This window comes from Pogona vitticeps, chromosome 2 (assembly GCF_051106095.1).
Source record: "Pogona vitticeps strain Pit_001003342236 chromosome 2, PviZW2.1, whole genome shotgun sequence".
In the NCBI taxonomy this organism is placed as follows: domain Eukaryota; kingdom Metazoa; phylum Chordata; class Lepidosauria; order Squamata; family Agamidae; genus Pogona; species Pogona vitticeps.
This window is the reverse complement of record NC_135784.1, coordinates 178294931-178319787: the sequence shown is the minus strand read 5'-3', so window position 1 is coordinate 178319787 and position 24857 is coordinate 178294931. Positions and strand designations below refer to the sequence as shown.

The following is a 24857-nucleotide window of genomic DNA, read 5'->3' as shown; positions in this document are numbered from 1 at the left end:
TTCGGGCCGCCTCACCTCTGCAAAAAAAAAAAACCAACGCTGGCACCTTAGCTAACCCTGGTTCCTCAGGAGAAGGAGTGTGCCTTAGGGGAAGTTCTCTTGGGCAATTATTAGGAAAACAGGGCAAGAACGGGACGAGGGATGTGCCCGGCATCACAGACACACTCATGCGATAGACGATGGGCTGCAACAAGCAAGGACTGAGTCATATCAGATATGGAATAGGAGTCAGGTGAACACCTAGGAACCCTGACTGGTTGTTCTCAAATCCTTCCCATACGTTTAAGCCCATCACATGGACCCAGCACTTGGAAGTAACTAATAAAAAAATATCAGCTCGCTCTGACCACTATCGTGTTTACCATGGGTGGAGCACAACACTTTACCTCTGGAGAGCCCACAGTCACTGGCTCGCTGTTATGTAAGCTGGAGATCATTCAATTTGTTTCCAATGGGGTTTGCGCAAGTTAGCACTGGAAAACCTTTTATGCAGGCTCTAAGGAAAACCCACGGCTGACACAAGAATGTTGCACGGGTGGAACAGGACAACTGGCTTCTGTCATTAGTCCTGTTTCTCAATGCTTAGGGTAGAACTGCATTACAACTACAGTGGTGCCTCGCAAGACGGAAGTAATTCGTTCCGCGAGTAGTGCTGTCTTGCAAAATTTTTGTCTTGCGAAAAGCAGTTTCCTATAGGAATACATTGCAACGAATTCCTATGGGAACCTTGCAAGACAAATGAATTATTTTCATCTTGCAAGGCATCAGTCTTGCAAAAAAAAAAAAATCATCTTGCAAAGCACGGCCATAGAAGAAGCCGTCTTGCAAGGCACCACAGCAATCGCAAAAACCATTCGTCTTGCGGGTTTTTCGTCCCGCAATGCGTTCATCCCATGAGGCACCATTGTATAACTTCATGAGATCAGAACCCCCTCATTTTGCAATGTAACTCTTTAGACACTCTTATAGTTCTCAGAGTGTGATCTCACTAAATAGTGGAGGAGGAATGTTACATGGTTCAAGAGCTGGCTTGTGCTGTTGAGTTTTTTCTTTACTGCTAAGACAGGGGAATAGAGGAAAATTCATTAGGTTGTAGTGTTCAGCTGCTTGTTTTTAAAGCAACTATTTGCGACTTCTGAGAAATCAGAAAAGTGATACTTGTTGAAAGCTGAGGTTTGAAACAGGAACTAGCTCCTTCTGAGGGGCTTGGAACAGTAACACTAATTGCTTTCTAAAAACAACATTCTAAGCTCTACACTTAGGACTTAGAACACCTCCCACACAACATCAATGTGCTGTACACACCAAGTGCCACACCACAGAGTGATATTTAGAGAGGAAAAAGGGGTAAACAACCCCCACTATTTCAGACCCTGTGGATTCCTCAGAAATTAAAGCAGATAAATTATGTCAAAAGGGCACCCACCGCCTTGGGCCAAAAAATCAGGAGCCACTCCCTGACCTCTGCTAATAATGGTCTAATGCTTTACCTGCAAGGTGCCTCTAAGGGCCACATTCCTGCAACTTGCTTTTGCATATAATTGACGAGGGTGCTTTCAAACTCTACTAACAAGTATTGGCCAGGAGGTACGGTCCCACACATTCTAGAGCAGTGGTTCTTAACCTTTGTTACTCGGATGCTTTTGAACTGCAACTCCCAGAAACCCATCAGGACAGCTGGTGGTGAAGGCTTCTGGGAGTTGGAGTCCAAAACTCCTGAGTAACCCAAGGTCAAGAACCAGTAGTCTAGAGTTCCTGGGCCAAGGGAACTGAAAAACAAGCACCATTCCAAAGCAGAAGACTGGAGGTTCAAATCACATTAAAAATACCTTTAGGCAGAGTTTTGAAAAGCGCCCTTTCCCAGAATCCCTCAGTCAGCATTGTCAAGGGTCCCCTTGACTCAAAAGAGTTTCTGCAAACTCCAGTCTCAAAAGGTTAACATTCACAAATTCTGGCTTTTAAAGAAGTCCTCCTTTCTATTTGAAAGATGTGCTATCACAACAAGCTTCTGTAAAAGAATGAGCTTCAAACGGACTACATGACCTGTGTGGGCAGACCGGGCACTGTGGATCGCGCAGCCTTAAGGAGAAGCTTTTATCCTTGTCTCCCACAGCTTAAAATACTTTTCATCACAGATAATCATAAGAACCATCACGTGACAGAAGGTACAAGGATGCACCAGTACAGGCCATGAAACAACCAACTCAGGATTAACCTACATGCACAGATATATGGCAAGTAAGGAGTTACCATAGCTCTTCTGCTGTGCTTTATGGCTGCCATACAATGCTTGAGAAGAAGGAAGATCCCCTCCACCCCAGCACTCCCCTTTGGCTCACTGCAGAAGGGCCATTAAGCGGAAGGCAACTCGCCTTGGGCCTGCTGGTTCTCCTTTGGTCTGGTTTGAAATTCAACTTGCCACCATGCTGCCTAAGCCAGTGTCGCAGGAAGCAACTGTGTTTCTGGTAGATCCATGTACACCAAGAAGGTTTTTGAACATCTAGAGTGTCCCTTCATTCTTTTGTGTGTGTGCGCATGCATGCGTGTAAGAATTCTGTCACTCCTAGCAAGGTAGCGGTTTATGTTTTTCTACTCCATCCAGCCCCTTCCCATTTCCCCATTGAAATCCCTCATCCTTTGCTCTCTGTCTCTCCCTGCCCACCCACACTTCCAAAGCTTTTCCCAGGCTCTTTTTTCACTTTATCACCACAAGCCCCCACCCGTCACATGCTGTTCTTTTACAGCTTTTGGAGTGCATACCTCTCTGGGTTTTCAAATGGACTTAAGGAGCCAGTCCCATCACTCCCCTTTGGACGCCCCTTTGGCACAGCGTGAGACACTGGACACAATAGCAGCTTTTTGCCTCGTCCCTAGTCGACCTCCAGAAGGCAAAGTCAGGCACCAAAGGACCAAGATCAGAGCCTCTTCTATAACCAAGGCAACACCCAGATATTAAGCTATGACATGTAAACACAGACAGAGTGCCCAGGCTGGGGCAGAGGCAAGGAGGAGCACAGAAACTTTTAACCTCAAGAGACGGTCTACACGGATGGCTCCGAGTCCAGCCCCACTGTTCATTCAGCCAAACAAGAGCACTGAGAGCTACACAATAGAAGACCCAAGGGAGAAAAAGAAGCTGGGCTCCATCATCCTTCTTTTCTTTCATCCCACTCCACATAACAGTGAAAGAAGCCGTTGCTGCTGCTTCAGGATACAGGGATGGCTGCTGACTTGGGTGGGTTTTAAAGGGCATTAAGATCAATGGATGGAGGGTCAGGCTATCTACGGCTACTGGTCAGGACAAAACCTGTGTTCTCTTCTCCAGAGGCCCCAGTGTGACTGTTGCTGGGATACGTGTTGCTGGGAAGATCCAGTTGGACGAGGAAGCCCCTGCCACGCTTCTGTTCTGCTTGTGGACTTCCCAGGGGCCCCAATCTCACCACAAGAGGAACGCTGGCCTGGCCTTTGGACTGGTGCCACAGGATGCTCCCTGTGTTCTTATTTCACTCAGAGAATACACCAAATACATTGTTCCAGAGATTTAATGTGAAGCTTTTTACAGACATCTTGTTTATAATATATATATGTATATAAAAAAACCACACATCACCAACCCCGCCCCCCCGCGCCAAAACAAAACGGAGGAGTATGGACCCAGGGCCGGAACTTTCCCTTATCACCCCAGCAAAAAACAAGAGGAGCCCATCAATGCACTGGGAGGTGCCCCACTCATGTCCATGTTCCAACGTTAGAGAGAACAAAGAGATACTCAAGATTCCAGGGGAGCAGGCACTAGTCCTGAAAGATGAGGGGCAGGACTAAGAGCACGTACTGAAATAGCCAGTACCCCCCTCACCGCAACACAGAAGTGTTTCTGGCCCTGGCGAAATCCAGCCCCACCTGCCTCTCCAGAAGGGAAAGCTTCATTTTACCTGTGGGGGAGGGGGAATTATCTGGGATGCAGAGACAAGGGAGTAGCATCATTCCAGAAAGCTCACAGTCACCTCTTATCCAGGAAAAAAAAAACAGTGGACGGAAAGAGAGAGAGAAGACGGGGACAAGTCAGAGAGCATTAAACGTCCACTCAAAAGCAATAGCATCACGGTCATTGTGAAAGAGGGTTGGGAGCAGAGCCTGCAAAAATGACTCCTGAGGGCTACAACTCCCAGCATGGCCACTAGCCATGTTGGCTCGGGGAATTCTGAGAATTGTCGCCCAAAACAATAAGGTGAATACATCTGGAGCGAGGGAGCAAAATGGGGGGGGGGATGTGTGTGTGTACCAACCAAATCTGTGTCCAGAATGAGGGAGGAAGGCGATCCATTTGGTCCTGCCCCGCCCCCACCTACAAAAGATGAATGTATAGCAACCAGGGAACGGGGCAGAGACCCACAGGAGATGCAGAACTGGAAAATCATTCTTCCTTCTTGTCCTTTGGGCCCTCATGCGATGCCTGGTAAGAATACAAGGGGAAAAGATGGTGTGAGAACAAGACCTTAAGAAGAGGGCTGCATTTATTCCATGCTGGAAAACCCACACTTGTATGACTAAAGGTAAGTTCTACAAATTTGTACTGTTGATACTGCTAGGAATGGAGAGAGGCCGGTTGCTGTATGAGATGTATCCCATTTCAAGCCACAGGGAATCTTACTCAAGCACCTAACTCACTTCTCAGATTACAAGAAGCACGCTCTCCACTCACTCCCAGTCCCGGCACATAGGCCCTGAGGACTAGAAACTCAAGCAAAACATTTCAGGAAAATGAATGCCACAGCCATCACTGCCGCTGAGTTGTTGTTGCTGCTGCTGCTGCTGCACTCTTGCAGAATCAAGGCCTAGATATACTGTGTCCTGCTTAAATTGCCAACAGATAGCAAACTAAAGTACAAACTAAATATAAGCCCATTGTCACTACAGGCAAATAATGGCCTAGTCACAGGAGTCTCCAAGCTCAAATATCTAAAACAGACTGACTCCCTGTTGGTTAGTGACGTAAGCTTATCCATTCAAGCTATTGTCCTTTGTATTCTGCAAGGTCATGAGCTGTTCATTCTTCAGCACACATTTGTTAGTCTCCAACACATATATGCCTAATGCTGGTCGGTGTGTATCTATCATACACAAGAGGCCTTGTGGAGTATTCCCACCAGTATTCTCATTGGAATATGATACGCTCCATCCAGTTAGGAATGTTCAACATTTAATAAGAGCAGACTACAGTTCTGCTGGAGCACAGAACATGATATTTAGTTTCTTGACAACCAGCTTCTTTGAAAGACAAGTTTATAGTCCTTATGGTTTCAAAGTACATATACCTGGAAGTACATGCTCAAAGCCTGCTGAAATCTTAACAAACTAACCAGGGTACCTGGGACAGGATTTCCAGTGGGTCTGTAAGTTGGTGTCCCATACAGTGTCTTGCCCTTTATCACCAACATTATGAGTTATGCAAAAACCAGGATTCATGCAGACCTTCTCAATTTTGTATGATTTATGAACACTACAAAACAAAGCTCAGGATTCAGATTCTCTCTTCTGGCCTACCTACAGCTTTCCTTAAAACAGCATGCCCACTGTCTTCAAAAGGAGAACAAACCACACTCCGTGAGAAGAGAGACCCGAGGCTGCTTTTCCCCTCTGGTAAATGAAACTGCCATCAAGAATAAATACTAGCTCAATATTTACACTTTTGAATAATAACATGTTATCCATGTCCATTTCCTGGAATGAGACTCTTGCATTAATAGGAAGGACCACTCTTTCCAGAAGTCACGTTCCAGGACGAAAACATGGAGATGGAAGGCTCCTTGTTTAAGATTATTAAGGCAAAGAACAAGCATTTCACACAGAAATAAGAGGAGCAAGCTTTGGGAAAAGAAAAAAAAAGATCTTGGGTAACTTTACCTGACACAAACTGAAGGGAAAAAACTGCAAGGCCAACTAGATGAGGCTGGGGAGGTCTCTTAATCAGAGGAAAAAATTGTTGTTTGCAGTAGCAATTCTCTGCTGCCTTTCTTCCCCTCACCCTCAAAACATTTTCTGGAGGTCTTAGGGGTGCACAAACAGCTCAGAGGGACCCTAAGCAGCCCACAGACCAGGGCACTTTGCCCACCCCTGTAATATGGGATGGAAACAAGCCTATAAAGTCCTGGCCTGCCTCAGGCCCACCTAGCAAGTTTCAGACAGAGCTAAGATTCAAAATGGGGGCTACACAGGTTATAAAGAGGTCACCCTCACTGTTAATTTGTTGCTCACAAGAACCAGCTATCCACAACCGGCAAGGCAGTTTGAGATCCACACCTGTTCAGCTTGTACCATACGAAGTCCACTTGAAAAGGTAAGAGCTCAGACTAATTCAGGATTCACCCAGCAAACACAGCCGCTGGGGGTGGGTGGGTGCTAATTAGGGGACTGTGGAGGTTTCAGTCCTAAAAATGAACTATTCCAAGTTCTGGAAATGCTTGGATATTAGATGACAGGGAGCTCAAGAGGAAACACTATCCCCTACGAAGTGTCAAGCTGAAACCAGCAGAAACAAGTTCCGAGGTCCAGCAGTTGTCCAGGAGAGAGACAGACGGCAGCTACTGTAGAATTCTGCCTCTCTGCCAACTCTTTTGCTAGTGGAGCCCTCTGGAGCTGCACTGTGTGTGTCTGTAGTGTGTGTGTGTGTTTATTTACACAAGAGACCACCTAGCTCCATATGAGAATGTTTACTATGCAAGCTGAAGACAGCAGGCGTGAACTGACCAGAACAGCCACAGAGGAAGGGAAAAGCACCCTCGGGCCAAAAAGGCCACAACCGCTATAGCTTGTGACACTCATGGCTTATGACACTCCGACGACAGAGCTCACAGAGAAGTGTCAAAAAATAGCTGGCTTATTACCACACTCCTGACACTTCCCTGGAATGCATGCAGGAAGGGGCTCTGCTGCCTAACCAGAATGTGCCTCAGCTTTTTCTTTGGGCAGCCTTGCTGAAGGGCTGTAGCACTGTCTACACCGAAGTAGAAGAGTTATTCACAGTTTTAGGGAGGAGGAAAGCTACTCCCTCCCAGAGGCTGCCCACAAAGTCACTAGCGTAGCCATCCGAGGGACCTGTTTATAAAAGGTTGGCCAGCCAAACAACAGTAACTCGTTTCTTGGGAGTCAGACCAAACTGGATCTGGAGAGCCAGGGAAGGAGGAGGAGGAGACAGGTTGGGGGCAGACCGGTTCAGCCACAGATAAAGCCAAGACATGCTCAGCAAGGACTTGGGAGGGGGGGAATAGTGCTGAACAAGAACTAGGCAGTGAATGGTCCCAGATAGCCCCTGAGAACCCACATTCCTAGTGGTGATGCATTGAGATGTAACACCATTCAGGGGACCTGAGTCTCATTCAGTAGCTCTTGTCTTTGGGAGCAGAGATCTCAACACTGACCAGTGGGGTTAAAAGATGCCGACTATCCTAATCTTAAACATAAAACGAAAGTCCAGGTTCTCCATATATCGGCCTCTTCTTGCAGAGGCTCAAACAACCCAAATTTCCATCTGCTTCCAAGCAGCACAGCATCCTGCAAAGCAGGTAAACCCAAAGATCTCACAGTTCTCTCAAACCTACCTAATCCTGCTTCCACTGGTACGTGGAAGGGCCCAGAAAGGCAGAGATCTTCGGAGTCACTAGCCAGACAGTAGTGGAAATCCACCCTACCCACAGGGAGAGTAATAAATATGGCCGGCCCACCCCAAGGAAGTGAGAATGGGAGAAAAGCTTTCAAGGTTTATTCCGCTTGGCCTGGCCTAGGGCCAGAAGAGATGATTTGGCTCCGAAACAATAGCTAAGTTTAACACTTCTGAAAAACCCTACACGGCTGCTCTGCTTCTAGGCTGAGTTTGCAGGTCGGTTCATAGCCTAGGGAAGTCCTTGGCCTCCTCCAGTTCGTGGCTTTGTCAAGCATGCCCTTTTTGCCCTGCCAGTCTGGGGGGGGGGGGGGAGGGAGCCCAGCCCCTACACTGCTGAGTCCGCCCAGCCCAGGCGCCTCCTCCTTGTGGCAAGCCAAGCCTCTATTGGTGCCTCTTCTGTTATCAGCTGCTCCCAGGTGAGGCACCGTCTTGTGACCTGCTGCCTACGTGCTGCCACGAACGCGGAGAGAGGCTTGCCAGGAAGGATCTTGGAGACTGCTTGCCCTCTGACTGGTTTCTCCTCCTCCTCCTCTTTGTAATGTAGCGAATAAAAGAAGAAGAATGGGGAGAATCCCCACAGCCAAAGCCACGGGTGGAGCTGCATCTTTCGTCTCAGATGCTGTGTGAGGATTAGGTTGCCCTGGCAACGGGGCCCAGATTATTTTTAAACATATATGTGTGTGTATGTGCCAGGTTTGTTGTGGGCTTGCAGTTTAACCAGCCAGCCTCTTAACCGAAGTTAAGGTGGAAGAGAAGAGCCTGGGGCAGCTCATAGCTATGGGCCATGATTCAAAGCACTCCTCAGGTGTACAGAGAAGAAAAATGTGCAATCAAAGCCTCTAGGTACCTCACTTCACACTAAAGCCTTCATCTCTGACTCACAGCTGCTCGGGGAGCAGCTGAGAAGCAGGGATTCAGAAACAATGCTTGCGGGCCTGCCAGATTCTCCTATACGGACCTTTAGAATCTACATCTTCAAGAATAAGGATTTTAAAAAAACCAAAACAGAATGGCTGAAAAGGGACTCTGCTACAGTTATATTTCTGAAGGAGAAGCAAGACCAGACAAGAAAGGATTCCAGAATGTCAGGGAGGCTCCTGCTAGCCCTGAGGAGACCTGAGGACTGGGGCAGGAGAGGGTGAAGAAAGAGGGGCATGATTTCCAGGATTACAGGTTTCATAACTCTTCATTCCTGTGGAAAGCATGAATAGTTGTATTCATCCATATACTTGCAGGTAGAGCTGAAACTGAAGAGGGCTCCCAGCGGTTCGCCTCCATGCAGGGCAAATTATTGACCGAGTCATTATGCCCAGTGAGCGGAAGCACCCTGACGTTGTCTCACAACTTGCTCCTGGGACCCAGAGGAGAAAAGGAAACCCAAGGGAGATGGTATTCCACCTCAGATGTCTAACTCAGCTCCACTTTATCGGGGCCGCCACCACAAACAGCATGGCTCTCATCTACATTCAACTTGTTCTCGTCTGTTTAATGCATGCTAGCAGAGCGTAGAAAATTTACTTTTTCAAACTCTGCATTTTGATTAGTAGGAAGCAGCTGGTTTCTTTGTGTGGGGGGGGGGGGAAGTCCTAGTGCGAAAGTGAAGTCACTTGGGGACCTACCCCACCCCACCCAAACCAGAAGGTGCAGAATAAAAACAAGAATCTCTCTCCCACTTCTCTCAAGGTTGTGGACCACACAGTCAGTCACTCTCCACGTGTGGGCTACAGAGACCAGAAACCCACATGTCACGGCTGACTCCTTCCATCACCCAAACATCTCTTCTCTGGCAGCAACTGAAACAGCAACAATCCTGAGATCCCCTAGAAGCTGACTGGCGCTTTGAGCGACTCTGGGGCAGCCACGCCCGCCGTCCCCCACTCTCGCCTCCAAATCGACTTTTGGCCCCACCCCTTCTTCTCCCACGGCACCTGGACCTTGACGTATTCCTCCAGCAGCCTGTCGTACTCCTTGGTCAGTCCTTCAGCCTGTTTGCGCATCGCCAGTGCCTCATGGTCGGCTTTCTCTAAGGCTGGGTGGGAAGAGAGAAGAGAAGGACACGTGAGGACAAGCTCTGCCCACCCTCAACCCACCCAGTCGGAGGAGGACCCGTAGGCTAATTCACGCACATGACTGCTCAGGGTGGGTGCGCACGCATACGTGTGGGCATCAGTGGCTATTTAAACAGAAAAGAGGTCATTTCAGACTCGCAGGGAGATAAACCCTGCGACAGATCACAGCCCCTCCCCTCTCCCGCCAGGATTAGAACAGTGCCAGTCTTTTCAAACAGAGATGGAGCGGTGAGGGTGTGCAAAGCATGCACACACACACACCTGATTGTTGCTCACCTGTATAGGATTCCAGGTGAGTGGTTATTTCAAACACATCACAGAGCGACCACAGTGTTTACTGCACTTTTGCATCGGGCTGGTGCATAACTTAGCCACTCCTACAACTTTTTTTTTTTGCACACCTCAGAAATAACCAAGCAGAATGGAACCATGTAGATGGGGTTTTATTTTCATACAAAGAAAAGACTAACTACTACTTTAACCATTCTGTTGTACTTGGGTGTCTATTGGTTTGATTTATAAGTCAATTCCTTCCCCCCACCCAAGGGTAGGCCCGAGGCAGGGAGAATTTAGCTCACAGCTGGGCCTGCAAATATGAAACCAAGGGAAGAGAGTTCTAGTAAAGAAGAACAATGTGGTGTGACAGACAGAGCATGGGAAAAGTTACATTTTTGAAACACAGTAGGACCACAGTATCTGCTGGGGATTGGTTCCTTTTAAATTGCACACCCACACTTGACCAGAGGCTCCACTGGGGTTGGGCACAGGCAGCTGGCTTGTTTACTTCCCATTTCAAATGAAGCTCTGTCCACCCTTGCACCCATGGACTGAGACTCCTGCAAAGCAGGACAGACACTTAAAGAGGGAACATTGGTTCCAAGCCCTCCCCCTACACATGCCAGAAATCACGAATATAACCAACCCTAAATATTACTGTACATAGTGTTTGGTTCCCTCTAATGGCCAGTTCTGGTAATACGCCTCAGAAAAACATATTTTGGGGTTTTTTTTATTTTATATTTTCAGGCAGCAGATTGAATGAAACTTCAGTGCCGATTCTGTGGTCCTACCGTACAGCTCCAAGAATCGGACAGCACAGATGCTGGCTATGGATTCTGGGAGTTACAGCCCCAAAATGTAACTTTTCCAAGCTCTGACTGGCGGACAGTGTGTTACGACTTGACTCTGCGGATCTGTCTCCTTTATCCACAAACCAGTCTGAACTATGTTAGGTTATCTGTGAAAAATAAGATCCGCCATGTATGCCTTTGTTCATTACTTGAAGGAAAAGTCACACCAAGAACCCCAAACAGATTATAAATGGAGGACAACAACAACAACCACCTTTGCACTGCAGAGCTGGAAGGGATCCTATGAATCATCGAGTCCAGCCCCTTATCAAGGAGGCCCAGTGGGCGAATTGAACTCCCAACCTCTGACCCTGCATCCAGAGACCTGAGTCACTGAGCTATCCAGGATAGTGCACAGCTTTGTACATCTGCAGTTCAGGACAGGACAAAACTCTCCCAAGGGCCCAAGTATTCCAGGTACCCCATAGAAAAGCGATAACACCTGGGGATGTTCAGAGAATCCTCCAACAGTGACGGACAGATTTTATGAAGGAAGGTGGACAATGACTAGAAAACTGCAAGACTTGAAACAACTGGCACACCTTCCGTGGTATCAGTAGCTTGACAAGAAGCAGCTGGCACCCTGTAAGTGGGTAGTGTCAGAATCTGCTCTAGAAGGATTTGTGCCTCTTCAGAAACAGAAGCAGGTGGAGATGATTCAGATCCCTTGCCATACCCTTTCTTCATGGTCAGGCAGAATATCAACCCACTAGGTTTATGTATCCTTTTAGTTTCACTGATTTGGAGGAAGGAAAACATTATTTGCAGACAAACTGAACCAGTGGCTTCGTGGCTAGCAGTCCAGCCACTGAGCCATTGTGTCACACCACTTCAACTTAAAAGATCTCCTGCAGATAAACAAGACAAGACACTTGATAACTTATTTGTCATCCAGCAATTAAAACAGCCACCATGCAGCTTCCTGTATCACATGGTGCCGGGGGTGGGGGCATTATGATCAACTTTTCTACAAGACTGTGTTTCTTTAAGCTGTCTCCCTTCCAGATTTTCAGGGAGCAATGCACAAAGCTCAGATAATGCAGAAGTGACAAAATGCCTGGCTATCTATCCTCAAGCTGAGATCCGTCTACCTTGGGGTCTCCTAAAACCAGTGTGCACAAAAGCCACCTGCCTTGGTGTCTGTCAGCCTCCCAGCCGCTTCCTGCTTTGTTTTTGTTTTAAATTAAAAATCTTAAATGGAAGGCTGGCACACAGTGGTTCTCCACCAACATCTGTTTCCAAAAAAACCTCTCCATGCCTGCCTTGGGCCTAGTTGGCATTTTGTGAAATGAGGCTTTTGACAAGATGATTCATTCCACCACTTCATTCTGAAGCGAGTCCCGTCATCCAGAAGAAGAAGAAAAGCAAGATGGAGGTGACACATGATGTCTAGAGAGACCTGGAGGTGATGGTGTGGATTAAAGGAAATGTTGTGTCTATAAATGTGTGTACTGTATATGTATGTGTGCATGCATGTTTTTCTTGTTCTACTGTTAGCTTTCTCCTTCATTTCAGTGCAATCTTAGAACTCTGTGTGCATGTGTGTATAGGCTGCTTCTATTTGGAAGGTGGTTGTTTTCTTTGAGTGGTCTATGCTTGGTGTAAGTGTGTGCTTTATGTGGGTACAGTTGTTGTTTGGTTATGAGTGGGCGTTCTGCCTATGTACAAATGTGTGTTTCCCTTAGTATCACAAATATTTTTTGTGATTTTTTTTTTATAATGGGCGATACCCAGACCCTGATGTTGGGAAAGTGTGAAGGCAAGAGGAGAAGGGGACAACAGAGGATGAGATGGTTGGACAGTGTCACCGAAGCGACCGACATGAATTTGACCCAACTCCAGGAGGCAGTGGAAGGCAGGAGGGCCTGGCGTGCTCCGGTCCATGGGGTCACGAAGAGTCAGACATGACTAAACGACGACGACCCATCATGGCAGCCACTTCGTGAATGGGAAAGACCCCCACATGGCAGCCATTTTGTGAGTGCACCTATGGCACTCTCTGAAAATTTTAAATGTTTCCACAAAATCCCATTATCTGGGTATCTCTGACCTATTCATCTCCTATAATTCACTTGTGGGAACAGTGGTATTTGAGAGACTGAGAGATCTCTCATTGACAGAAACCACTCTGTCAAATTTAGCGATTTTAGTGCCTCCTCAGAGCATTAGCCAAGTGCTAGGTGGTGGTGAAGAGGCACAAAATGTAGCACCTGCTACGACAGCTATAAAAAGGACGTGCTAGAGGAAGAGGCATACTTCCCTTACCCAGGCATGCAGGAACAGCTGCTCCATCTCCCTGCTCAACTCTCCTGCACCAACCTGACCCCTGGGGGTCCCAAAAATAATGCAATTGCCATACCTTGACCACTGCTGTCATCTAGAGTGTTGGCTACCAGGCCATTTGATCTGGCAGGGCCGGGGTATGAAAACCTGAGTCCCATCCTTGCAATGGTGACCACACTGAAGTTGTTACACAAGCCCGGTCAAGACTGAGAAGGTCACAAGACCAGTTGCCATCCAGGACTTCTTAGTTCCTGGATTCCCCTGGAGCTGATGTCAATGTCACTTATTTTGCCAGCTCTGGAAATGGGATCCAGGGAAGCTAGATCAAACTAGTTGATACTGTAATTTAAAGCTACAGTCCCTAGGACGAGTGGGGTTATTTAAAAAAAAAAACCACATACACAACATAAGAGAGTATATTATTGCATCATGGTTCAATATCCACCTGTCTGCCCAATCCCCTAAGGTGGGCACCCCATGATGGCAGCAATCAGAACTGGTAGCAACAGTTCTTCTGCCAATTAACAAAATATTTCAAAGTCTGTTGTATGGTGTGGTTTCCTAGTCGCATGAATTTAGGATACCCTAAAAAGGGATGCTGAGTGTCAGCCCCCATTGAGGTCCCTCCTCCCCGCATTCAGTATTTGGGACTCTCAATGCCACCTAGCAAGAGGTGGCAAGCCTTTCCCTTGGCATCACCAGACTCTGAAACAATTATGCCTACCACAAACAGGCACGGATGTCCACCTGCCTTGGATCTCTTGTCTACATTCAGTGCTTGCGCTATAATTATTCCCAATACTGTACGGATAAGCTCTACAAACACACAAAGAGATCCCAAGATTCACCAGGACTCCTGATCCCTCAACATATGCAGACTTCACAGTAGGGTTGGATGGCTTTGTCCAGTCCAAACTGGCAAAAGTTTTTCACAGAACAAAAGAAAGAGGCGGAAAAAAAGAAAAGACATGCTGGAGGTCTCTTCCCCGGTGTAAAAAAAATTGGTATTTGTGGGTGTTAAACAGCGCAACCTTCTAAAATGGTAAACTACAGTTCCTGGAGGCTTCCAGGAGCACCAATACATGGTTTTAAAAAAATTTATTTTTAATTCAATTTTATTTTTTGCTGGGGGAAGGGGCCGCGAATTACAAAGCCAGCCACTGGAGGAGCTACATCCAGACCGCAGGCCACACTTCACCTTTACTACCTTGTCTTTGAAGAGCTTGCAATCTGACCACCAGTGGGAAACGAAAAGGGAGAGGAAACCCAGGAAACAGTGAAGTCAACCAGCATCTAGCGCAGAGATACGGAAATGGCAATCTTTCTCGTGCTGATGAACAGTGACTCCCAGCAGACCACACCACTGGCCATGCTGGCAGGGGCCAGAATCCAAAAACAGTTCAGAGGACCCTGTTGCTCTAGATGTTGCAGAGGTACGACAACACTCATGATTTCTGACCGAGAGCCATGTTGTCTGTACCCAAAGGAGGGGAAGCCCAGCGGGTACCAGAGCACCACCGTTCCCTATGCCTGGTCTGGCCCATGCCATAAAAAAGATGAAGCACTTCCCCTTCTGTGTTCTGGCGCACCATCCATTTGCTTAGGCACAAGAGTTTTCTCCACCAATCGTACTCCCTGGCTCAAGATCATCCTCTCCCACTCCCCTCACAACAGGGGCGCCTCTGGGATCCACATGAAGCAGAAAAGTTACACCCACATGTGCTTTCTTTCAGCAAACAAAACGGGGTAAAGGAGATTTTCCATGCTGTTTCCAATAAAGTCTGAGTTGTGCAGAATAATATTGTTTCAAGTGTTAAACCGAAGAGCATCCCCAGCATTTCAAGTCTGCACTTCCCATGTGCGTACTCTGAAAAAAATCAAGAGCAACCCCCCCACACACACACTTAGTTGAGAGAGAACAGATCAAGAAACAGGCTCATCATCCCAGCCTCTTCAATAATCAGGATGATTAATTTCTGAAGCCAGGGCAGCGTTTGAACAACGGGAAGCTCCAACCTCATGACCAGAGAGACAAACCAAAGTGTTTACAAACAGAAGCTTCAACGCCAGTCTATTTATTCCCCAAAGCCCCATGCCAAGTGAATTATTTCAGGCAAAGGGTAGGGGGTGGAGGGGGGGCTTTGTAGATAGTACACGAGGAAAGCACATGGATGCACCACTCTGAGGGATATAAATAGATCCTGCATCATCCTTTTGCCAGCTTCCAGCCCTGAGGAGCCAGCTGTGGATAATTTGAGGAAGCCGGGCACAACCTGCTCTATTTACTGTCTCTCTCTCTGTCTCTCTCAATCTCTGTTGGAAAGTGGCACCCAATGTACAATCAGAGAACCCCTAATTAATTGCCTCCCTTTATCTCCCGGATTCTCACCTCTCTTTGTAGAGGTCAATTCCTCCTTCAGCTTTTTCACTTCAGCCTGCAGGGCTTTGTTCTCCTCTTCAGCCCCAGCGCCTTTGGTGTCCAGATCCGCAACCTCCACTCCGGCCAGCTTCAGCTCCTGTTACATTGGGGAAAGAGGGGAGACAAGACACACAGGAAGTGAGCAAACCAAAAGATGAGGCGGCAGCAGCAGCTGTAAGGCCCTCCAAAGCCAGAAGCATATATCTCTCTCTTCATTCAGAGAGACGGTTAGGACCTTCAAGCCTCCAATGACAGCAGCATCTCGGCTCCAGGCCAACTTTTGCCCCAGCAGGCACCCTCCCTCCATCCCTGTATGAAGGAAGGGATGTCAGACATTGTAGACCTCAGGGCATTGTACAGCCCGTCTTGGATGAGCCCGCAAGTCCTGACTCCAGCTGGCAAGACTCGAAGCACTAGGGCAGAGGTGGGGACCGTGCATTCCACATGTGAGGCAACAACCTACGGTTTTGAACCCCAACCCACCAGTGCCCTTGGGGGAAAAGTGTCATCGTTTCCCCCCTCCAATAAATTTCTTGGGCCCTAGGTTTCTAAAACTTGCCACTTCTTGTGCTAAAGTTTTCAACGTGTTTCAGAGACCGTCGCTCAGGAGTCCTTCCCAATGCCCTGTAGAGGAAGAGGTCAAACATGATCCTCGGGGTCTTATTCCCCTCAGCATGCTTGCCCTGGCAAATATGCCACCACCCCTGGGATGAGGACACCAAGCCCAGAGTTTTCCTTCTATCTTTGGGGCTGCTAAAGGGGGGCAGGAGTCATGCTGAAGCTACACCAGGCTTCGAAGAAAACAGCACCTCAACTACAGATACTGTGTCTGTGCAAGGACGCGTGCACACACACACACAGATAAGCTGGAGCAGGGAACTAACCCCTTGGAAGTCAAAACCAAGGTCAAGGATTAGACCACTGGCCCTAGTCATTCTTTGCCAAATATTCTGGATCTCCGTTCTCATGATCCTTTACCATCGGCCATGTTAGCTAAGGCTGATGGGACCTGTAGTCCAAACTACCCGAGGAGCCTCAAATTTTGGTGCTTCCACAAAACCCTACATTTTGAGGATTGTGTTTGTTGCCAGGCAACCAAAGCTAATCGAAGTGGGCAGGCATCAACGCCTTTGGAGGGTGTGACTGGCGAGAGAGGGGCTTGCCCAGCAAAAGCCAGCCAGGGACCCGACAGATGGAAAGAGATCTGAACCGGGGACCTTCCTGCCCAAGAACTCAGAATAAAGTTAAGTTTCATGCATCAGAAATGCTTCTCTGTTCTGAAAAGTCTTCGTCACACCTCTCACAGGTTGAGAAAAATATGGCTTTTCAGATGCTGGACTGTAACTCCCATCTGCCTTAGCTGGTGTAGCTAATGGCGAGGAATGCTAAAAGCCATGGCTCCACCACTTCTCAGCCCACCCTGAGCTACGGCACTGTATACAATACGCAGAAATGTAAGCCTTCAAGGTTCTGCCTTGTAGTACATTGGTCAAAACTGCACTCTGTTCAAGTTTGATCCTTATGGCCTCAGGTATGAGCTGGTTCAAGCTTGACTCAGTCTTCCATCTTTCTGAGTATGATAAACTAAATACTCAGCTTGCTGGGAGGTGGGGGCATGTGTAGTCTGTATATTTAAAACTGTAAAACCATCCAGAGAGTGCTTTAGGGCATTATATATGCAGCACACTTTGCTTTTGCTTTGCTGCTCCATGGCTTCTTACTGAGGAAACCTGATTCCACACCAAGCTATATTACTCTATCACCCACGAAGACCTCTCTACCTGTAACCGAGAGGCGTGTTCTCCCAACTTTAGTGGTGCTGCCAAATGTGCACTTAATTTATGAAATGGGATATTACTTCCAGATAACAAGATAACCCTGGGACAGAAGAGGAGGAGGTTTGTTATGTGAAGTAAAGAAAGTTCACTATGGGCAGAAAAGAGAAACACATCATGCAGCAAAGAGGGAGGGGCAGGACAGACTTTGCACCACGCTTGCATCCAGAAAGCAGGAAAGAGTTTGCTGATGATCGTTCATCTTATATGAGCAGCAGCCAAGACCACGGATGTGACAGGTACAAGAAAGACAGGCTAACATTAGTGATGCTATGTATAGAAATATGCTGCACAAGGTCTTCAAAGGAGAGGAACGCACATGCCTGTGACACATTGTGCCAGTGACGGCAGCTTATATCCTTTTTCGCCTCCTGTTCCAGCAGCCTTTTATTTCTCCTCCTTTGTGATTCAAAAGTAAGCTGTAAACAGTTACATGACTGTATATTTCACCCAACAGCTATACTGCCTCCACACGCGTTGTTTAAAAAAAAATATTTTTCCACAGATGTTGCAATGAGCATTGATTTAAAAAAAATGCTTTCAAATAGCTATCTTTAAAAAGATCATCAATTATATTCTGCAATTTTATAAGGAGAAGCAGAAGTTAGCTATGTGCGTGTGTTATTTGTGCATTTTTTGGAACACAGGAAAAGTCCTGTGGGAGCAGATCAAAGGCCTACTTCACTCAGAACCCTGCTTCCCACCACGGTTACGTAGATGTCCAGGGAAAATCCACAAGAAAATGAACAAGGCTACTCTCGTTGCTTTCCCAAGTTACTCCAATTCAGAGAAGCAGACTACCTCAGATACTAGATGTAGCATCCAGCTCTCACAACCAGCCGGCAACAAAAACCTTATCCTCCACAAAGCAGCCTACTCCCCCTTTAAAACTATCCAATAAAACAGCCATGTGACCCACCGACAGAAGTACAGTTCTGAGGTAAGCAATATTTTTATTTGATTTTATTGCACCACCACCAATAAAAAAACTTTTGAGTTCTACAGAACTCTCCCCTCAGGCAAAGATGGCATGAAATGTGGAGAAGAAAGCACAAAAACCGATATGGTGGCCAAGGCTAACGTACTCAAGACTGCCAGGGAAACAAAAAGGAGCTTTAGGTCACCAGATCTCAGAGGCTTACTAGCCTGATCATCAACACATATCCAGCAATTCATCGCCCAGAAAAGAGACAAAAAGAAACACATGGGCTCTTCTGGTTAAACCTTCCTGCCTAGTTGCTTGGATGAAATGTATTCGCCACACATGAACGGATATAGATAATCCTGTATTATTCCAAGGAATTAGATACAGAAACTCTAGAAGTGCCTAGCACACAAGATGTCTCACCAATCAAGCCAGCCTCAAGAACCTGCAACAGGTTTTCAGAAAGGGTCCGCTCTGGCAACCTCTGACTGTTTTCACACATCCTTTCCAAGACCTTACGCTCTGTCTCAAGAGGGCCAACATTCAGAAGATACGTCGCACGAATGTCTCTAGCAATCTTTTGCTGAAGAAACCCATCATACATTCTCCAGCTCAAGTGGTTCAAGAGTAGCAGAGAAGCTTCTCTGTAGAGAGGCAAACATTCTGGAAAGTAGAGCGATTGAGTCCTCAAAGGATCGACCATGGTGTCCTTCTGGAGAGATCGGCTGGGATGGGGGGCACCGTTTTACGATGGTTCTGCTCCTACATGGCTGATCAAGTCCAGAAGGTGATGCTGAGGGGACAGTAGCTCTGATCCATGGCGGTTGTGTCATGGGGTTCCTCAGGGCGCTACACTGTCCCCCATGCTATTCAATATCTACATGAAACCACTGGGGAAGTTCGTTAGGAGATTTGGGCTGAGGAGTCAGCGATATGCTGATGACACCCAGCTCTACCTCTCATTCTCTATCAATCCAGGTGTGGCAGTCGCCATTTTGAACTTGTGCCTGGACTCGATGATGGACTGGATGAGGATCAATAAACTGAGGCTCAATCCAGACAAGTCGGAAGTGCTGCTGGTACATGCTCCGCCAGATAGGCTAAAGGGCCATTTCCCTGCCTTAGACGGGGTTGCACTCCGCCTAAAGGACAGGGCCCGCAGCCTGGGGGTGCTCCTTGACCCCGGTGTGACCTTGGAAGCCCCGGTGGACTCGGTATCTAAGGGTGCCTTCTTTCAGCTGCGGAGAATATATCAACTTTGCCCTTACCTGGATGAGCAGAGCTTGGCAACAGTCACACATGCACTGGTAACAACCAGATTGGACTACTGCAATGCACTATATGTGGGACAGCCTTTGAAGACAGTCTGGTGACTGCAACTGGCACAGAACCAGGCTGCGTGGCTGGTAAGTGATGCCGCCGCACAGAGTCATATCACGCTGGTTCTGAAAATTTTACACTGGTTGTCAATTGCTACTCAGACCCAATTCAAAGTGCTTACTTTGAGATATAAAGCCCTAAACAGCTTAGGACCTGATTACCTAAAGAGGACCGCCTTCTTCATATGAGCCTGCCCGTCCCATCCCCAAAAGAGGTGGGGGGGACAGCATGTCAAAATAGGGCCTTCTCGGCTGTTGCCCCCCCCCCAACTTTGGAACGCCCTCCCTATAGAGATCCGCTTGGCTCCAACACTTTTGGCTTTTTGGCATCAGGCAAAAACTTTTCTGTTTAGCCAGGATTTTAATCAAATAGTATTCTTTAGCTGCCCATATGAGCAGCAGGATTTATTAATGTTAATGTTTTAATGATTGTTTTTAATATAGGATATTATTATAATATTGCCTGTTTTTAATGGTTTTAATGTTTTTAAGATTTTAATATTGTTGTACAACACTGAGACCACTGTAATGGCACAGCTAAAAAAAAAATCTTTTAAATATATAAATAAATAATAAAGGATGAGGAGCCCTTGAAAACAGGGATTCCCCAGCTTTGGGTCCCCCAAGATGTTCTTAGATTAAAACTCCCAAAAGCCTTCAATCACTACCTGTGCTGAGTGGGATTTTGGGGAGCTGTAATACAAGAGAATCAGAGGACCTCAGGTTGGGAACCACTGCTTTAAAAGGGAAAAGGGGGGGGAGAGAAGTTCTGGCTTCTGTAGAAATGTTTTTTTCCCCCACAAGGCATGATAGCATGAGATAGATAAGTCTGGCGATAGAGAAGCCTCTAGAACAGGGGTCTCAAACATGTGGCCCAGGGGCCATTTGCGGCTCGCCGGACAATAGTTTGTGGCCCTCGCCTTGCCTGCCCCTCTGCTGTCAAGAGTCAAAAAAAAGCCTCGCCTCGCTCGCTGGCTCTCTCCCAACAGAGCACCTCTTGCAGCCTCCATCCGGAACTGCAGCCTGCCAGCCAGCCCACCTGTCTGCCGGCTGCAGTTCTGGATGGAGGGTGCAAGAGGTGCTGTCTTGGGGGAGAGTCGGCGAGGGAGGCGCGCTGCCAGCCCTTTTTCCCTGAGCACCTGAGCTGCCGCCGAGCAATGCCTGAGAACAGAGCTCGCTCCCAGCCTGTCCTCAAAGAGCGCCTCCAACAGCACTGCCAACAGCAGCTGCCACCACCACCTCTTCCAGGGAAGCGGCTCTCTGGCTCTCTTTCTCTCTCGGCACCCCCAGCACCAGCCCAGCCAGCAGCCGCCTCAGCGCCCAGCGGTGCTTCCTCCTCCTCGTGCTTCAGCCGCCTGGGCTTGCCTCGCAAAGTTTGCTCCTCTGTCGTGGTGGGGGTAGCTGCTGCTGCTGAGTGTGACTTTTTTTGAGGGGGGCCCTCAGAGGAAGGTTGCCGGACCTCCATGTGTGCGTTTGTGTGTGTGCATGTGTGCGTGTGTGCACCTGCGCACACCTGTGGGGGTGGCCACCCTGTTCTATTTAATTTCATGGGTACCGATGGGGGCTTTTCTCCTTTGGCAAGGCGATTCTGTGAGGGTTTTTTAAATTTTATGTCGTGCCCTCCTCCCCCCCCCCAGCTAGGCAGTCACCAGCGTTCCCTCCCTTCTCCGCTTCTTTGTCTTGCTGCTGTTGGTGGTGGTATTAGTGGAGGAGCTGGAGGGTGTTGTGGCCGGCAATGAGGGCTTGCGTGCCCCTCCTCCTCCTCGGAGCTCCACCCGGGATAAGGAAACTCCTGGGCAGCTTCCTCGGGCTCTTGCTCCGCTTGGCAGAAAATCTGATGCGGCCCAGCCTCACCCAGACTCTGCCTCCAGCGACCCCCAGGTAAATTGAGTCTGAGGCCCCTGCTCTAGAACGACTACAAACTGTCACTTGGAACTAAGGCTTGGGTTGAATCATCGCACATTCATGCCAGTGGCAGAAGGAAAAGATTGTGTCTTAAAATAGAAGTCCAAGGCCCATCACTTGCCTGAGGGAGCCGGCTATGTCCACTCACAGCACACCACTATGTCCTGCAGCACAGGTCTAAAAGGCCAGGAGCAAGCGACTCAGGCTGCATGCTGGCTCCTCTGTTTGCACGACACTTTCCTCCCAGCCTTGAGAGAGATTGTTTGGGGAAACTCTCTGCCCTCTACCCAGCTCTCCTAATCACTGATCTGGTATAAAGTACCAGGCAGCATTAGCCACAAGGAGACGCACACCGAGGAGCTGGGGGGGGGAACACAATAACATCACGTTCTGCCTCCAGAAGCAGTTCCCAGCCCCCTCAGCCCTTCCTACTCAACACATGAAATATTGTTACAGGCAGACCGAGAAAGCAGGCAAAACTAGTTCTCATGGCTCCAAGTCATGCAATCCCTGGGAAGTTACTGCATGCTTGTGATCCTAGCAGTGCATAAACTGCAAGGGCAAGCAGAGATGAAACAGAGCAAAGTGATGTCATTTCCTGCCAGTTTGGGAGGGTGTTGTGTCAACTCTGCCATGTAGAGCCTACCCAAGCAAGTCTTTGCAAACAAGGGGGCGGGGAGTTCGTTACATCTCCTTCTCTCCTCCAGTCAAAGTGGTGGACTGGACCAGGCCTCAGGAGACCTGGGTTCAAATCCTCACTTGGACTGCCGAGTGACCATCCCAAGAGGTACCCACTCCTTCACTCAATCTAGATCACAGAATTGCAACTGGAAAGGCAAAACAAAGCAAAACAAAAAAGAGGGGAGAGAAGAACCGTATCTTCTACTGCCTCGAACATCTTAGAAAAGCAGAACAGAAATAATTGATAACCAGTCCTCTTCAGAGCCCCAGAGAAAAGAGAAGGAAAAATGCCCATGATAGAAAAGTATTTTGAGAAGATAACAACATTATCAGAAGGACACCATAACAATCATCATAATCCCGGAGCAATTTTCACCCTTTTAAGACCTTTGCATCAGATTTATGGCCAACTGTTTCAAAAACATCAAAGCTGATGTTCAACCACCTCTGCAATTCAATGGGTCAAGGCTATCTTGCTAACATGACCGTATTAATTAACTTGACTCCATAAAAATTCTTGCCATGTTCAAGACTGGGGCTCGGCTGCCCCCTTGAGGTTGATCCCATATAACAGTTTTTTTTTTAAAAGGTGCCAGATCGCAGAGGACAGAGAAGCCCATCTAATTTACGCACACATACTCTGTTCTTCTGTTAACAGAAATTATGCAATAGCACACTGCTTACATTCTTGGCTTCCTTTACGTCAGGAAGTTCCAAGCCCCATGTTCTGGGGGTGTTTTTTTCGGTTATGAAAGAGAAAAGGTGAGGCTGGTACATAAAGAACACTGGAAGCAGATGAAGTACACAAAGCGTGACAGTGGAGAAAAGACGAGAGCGCTGGATCCAGACCATACAGCCCTTCCTAAACTCTGACTTCAAAGCTTCAGCCCTGGCATGTGGGCAATATCCTTCTCGGATGCCCATTTAAAGACGCACAACTGCTACTGCATGATGCACTAGAGATCCCGTATGCGGCAGATTCCCAGAAATTCCTACACACAGAGAAATGCCAACATGACTTGTATCAGCAGAACAATGTATTTTCCATAATTCTGCTGTTGCCATGACAAGAGAAGGGTAGCTCATTCAGAATTCCGAGAATCTCTCTTTCCTTCTGGGGTGGGCAGAACATGTAACAAGCCTATGCTTCATCACTGCTTCAAGATAACTGGTTAGGTAGGCGCTGCTCAGAGGAACAAGATTTTCAGAGGTCGGGGCTACAAAAACTCTTCAGAAATAATTTCCCAGAGCAAGGTGGGATATGGGTAAGTTTAGGATTCCATGCTCCCTTTGTAGAACAATCATCTTAAAATAAACCCACTACAGGCAAAATCCTCAGTTTGGTACTATTTCATTTCTTGGTAAAGGAGACAGGAAAACTCAGCACACCAATTTTATCTTCTATGAGAAGAGATTGCCACTGTTGCTGGTAGACTCACATTTAGAGCTCTCTGAAGTTCAGAAGCTTGCAAAAATCACAAAGCAACAACTGCAAAAAAGCCATTAAAACTGGCATGGGGAAATGTGTGGCTATTCCAATGTTTTGGAATACTAACCCTTTTAACTGCAGGTCCTGCTAACCATCCGGGCCCCTGGAAGTCAAAAACATCTTAAAGAGGTCCATGTTTCTTAGTTCTACAATAAAGAGACCACCTTTAGTTGCAAAGAGCTGCTGGTCCAGAAGAACAAGTTTTCAGCTTGGGCAAGGAGCTAGCGCCGATACCTTGGACGAACCGTTGAGAGGTTCCCTCTTTAGAGCCTAGCTGCAAGTGAGACTACCAGTCCCACAAGCCCTTGCAACTCCCATGGAGCCTCGCCACCTCTAGCAGCCACTGGGCCAGTTTCCTTTTGCTTCAAACACTAATAATGGTAACAGAGGTCCAGTTACTCTGTGAATGTCTGTTTTTGGTCACCTGGGAGAATTTTCATTGAATTCCGGGAACTGAAGTCCAAAAAAATAAAATGAAAAATCCCATCCCTAGTGATTCAAGCAGAGCTGAAATCCAACTGGGGGAGGACACAGCACCTATCACTATAGTAAAAAAAAACCTTCCCCAACTTGGTACCCTCCAGTTGTTTCCTATTACTACTTCTGAGCAACACCGGATACGATCAGGGAACTGCAGACCAAAACGCTCATAAGGCACCTGCAAGGGAAATACTCTGAATTGGTGCACAGCCCCCCCCCCCAATGTTCTGCATATTAGTCTTTTTTCCTCTCAAAAATAATTTAGAAAAACTTTGTGTGTTAAAAAAAGGGAGGCATTCTTCAGAGTTCAATTCAAAGTAGTACATGTGTCTCAACAACTCAGTCTTTGGAGAAAACATTATTTTTCACCCTTTTGGATGGACAGCTTATGTTTTTTTGACATGGTAGTAAGTGTCTTGCCAGCAGAAGACTAATGAGAGCACAGGCAGCAATGCCAGCCACAGCCACACATGATTGGCATTTGCTAGCACAGCAATCTAGGTGGGTCAAATCACCCATCACATATTCCCAGAAAATGTGGTGATTAACCCACTGGCAAGGTTACAACCATAAAAGGGGTCTGGGCAGATAGAGTGACAGAA

At 47.5% G+C, this 24857-nt stretch overlaps 1 protein-coding gene across 5 annotated transcripts in view; it reads right to left on the bottom strand.

Moving 5' to 3' along the window:
• Window positions 1-3526: 3526 nt before the first annotated feature.
• BCAP31 (B cell receptor associated protein 31) overlaps window positions 3527-24857 on the bottom strand; it is a 47825-nt gene continuing 26494 nt past the window's right edge. For 3 of the 5 annotated variants that reach the window (XM_072991424.2, XM_078386551.1, XM_078386552.1), the window contains exons 6-8: window positions 15532-15658; window positions 9589-9689; window positions 3527-4453 (exon numbers count right to left, since the gene is read on the bottom strand). In XM_072991424.2, the coding sequence (XP_072847525.1) occupies window positions 4415-4453; window positions 9589-9689; window positions 15532-15658 (267 nt within the window). In that variant the 3' untranslated portion in view covers window positions 3527-4414. The remainder of the gene's footprint in view (window positions 4454-9588; window positions 9690-15531; window positions 15659-24857) is intronic. The other 2 variants (XM_072991425.2, XM_078386553.1) reach the window with 1 other exon arrangement.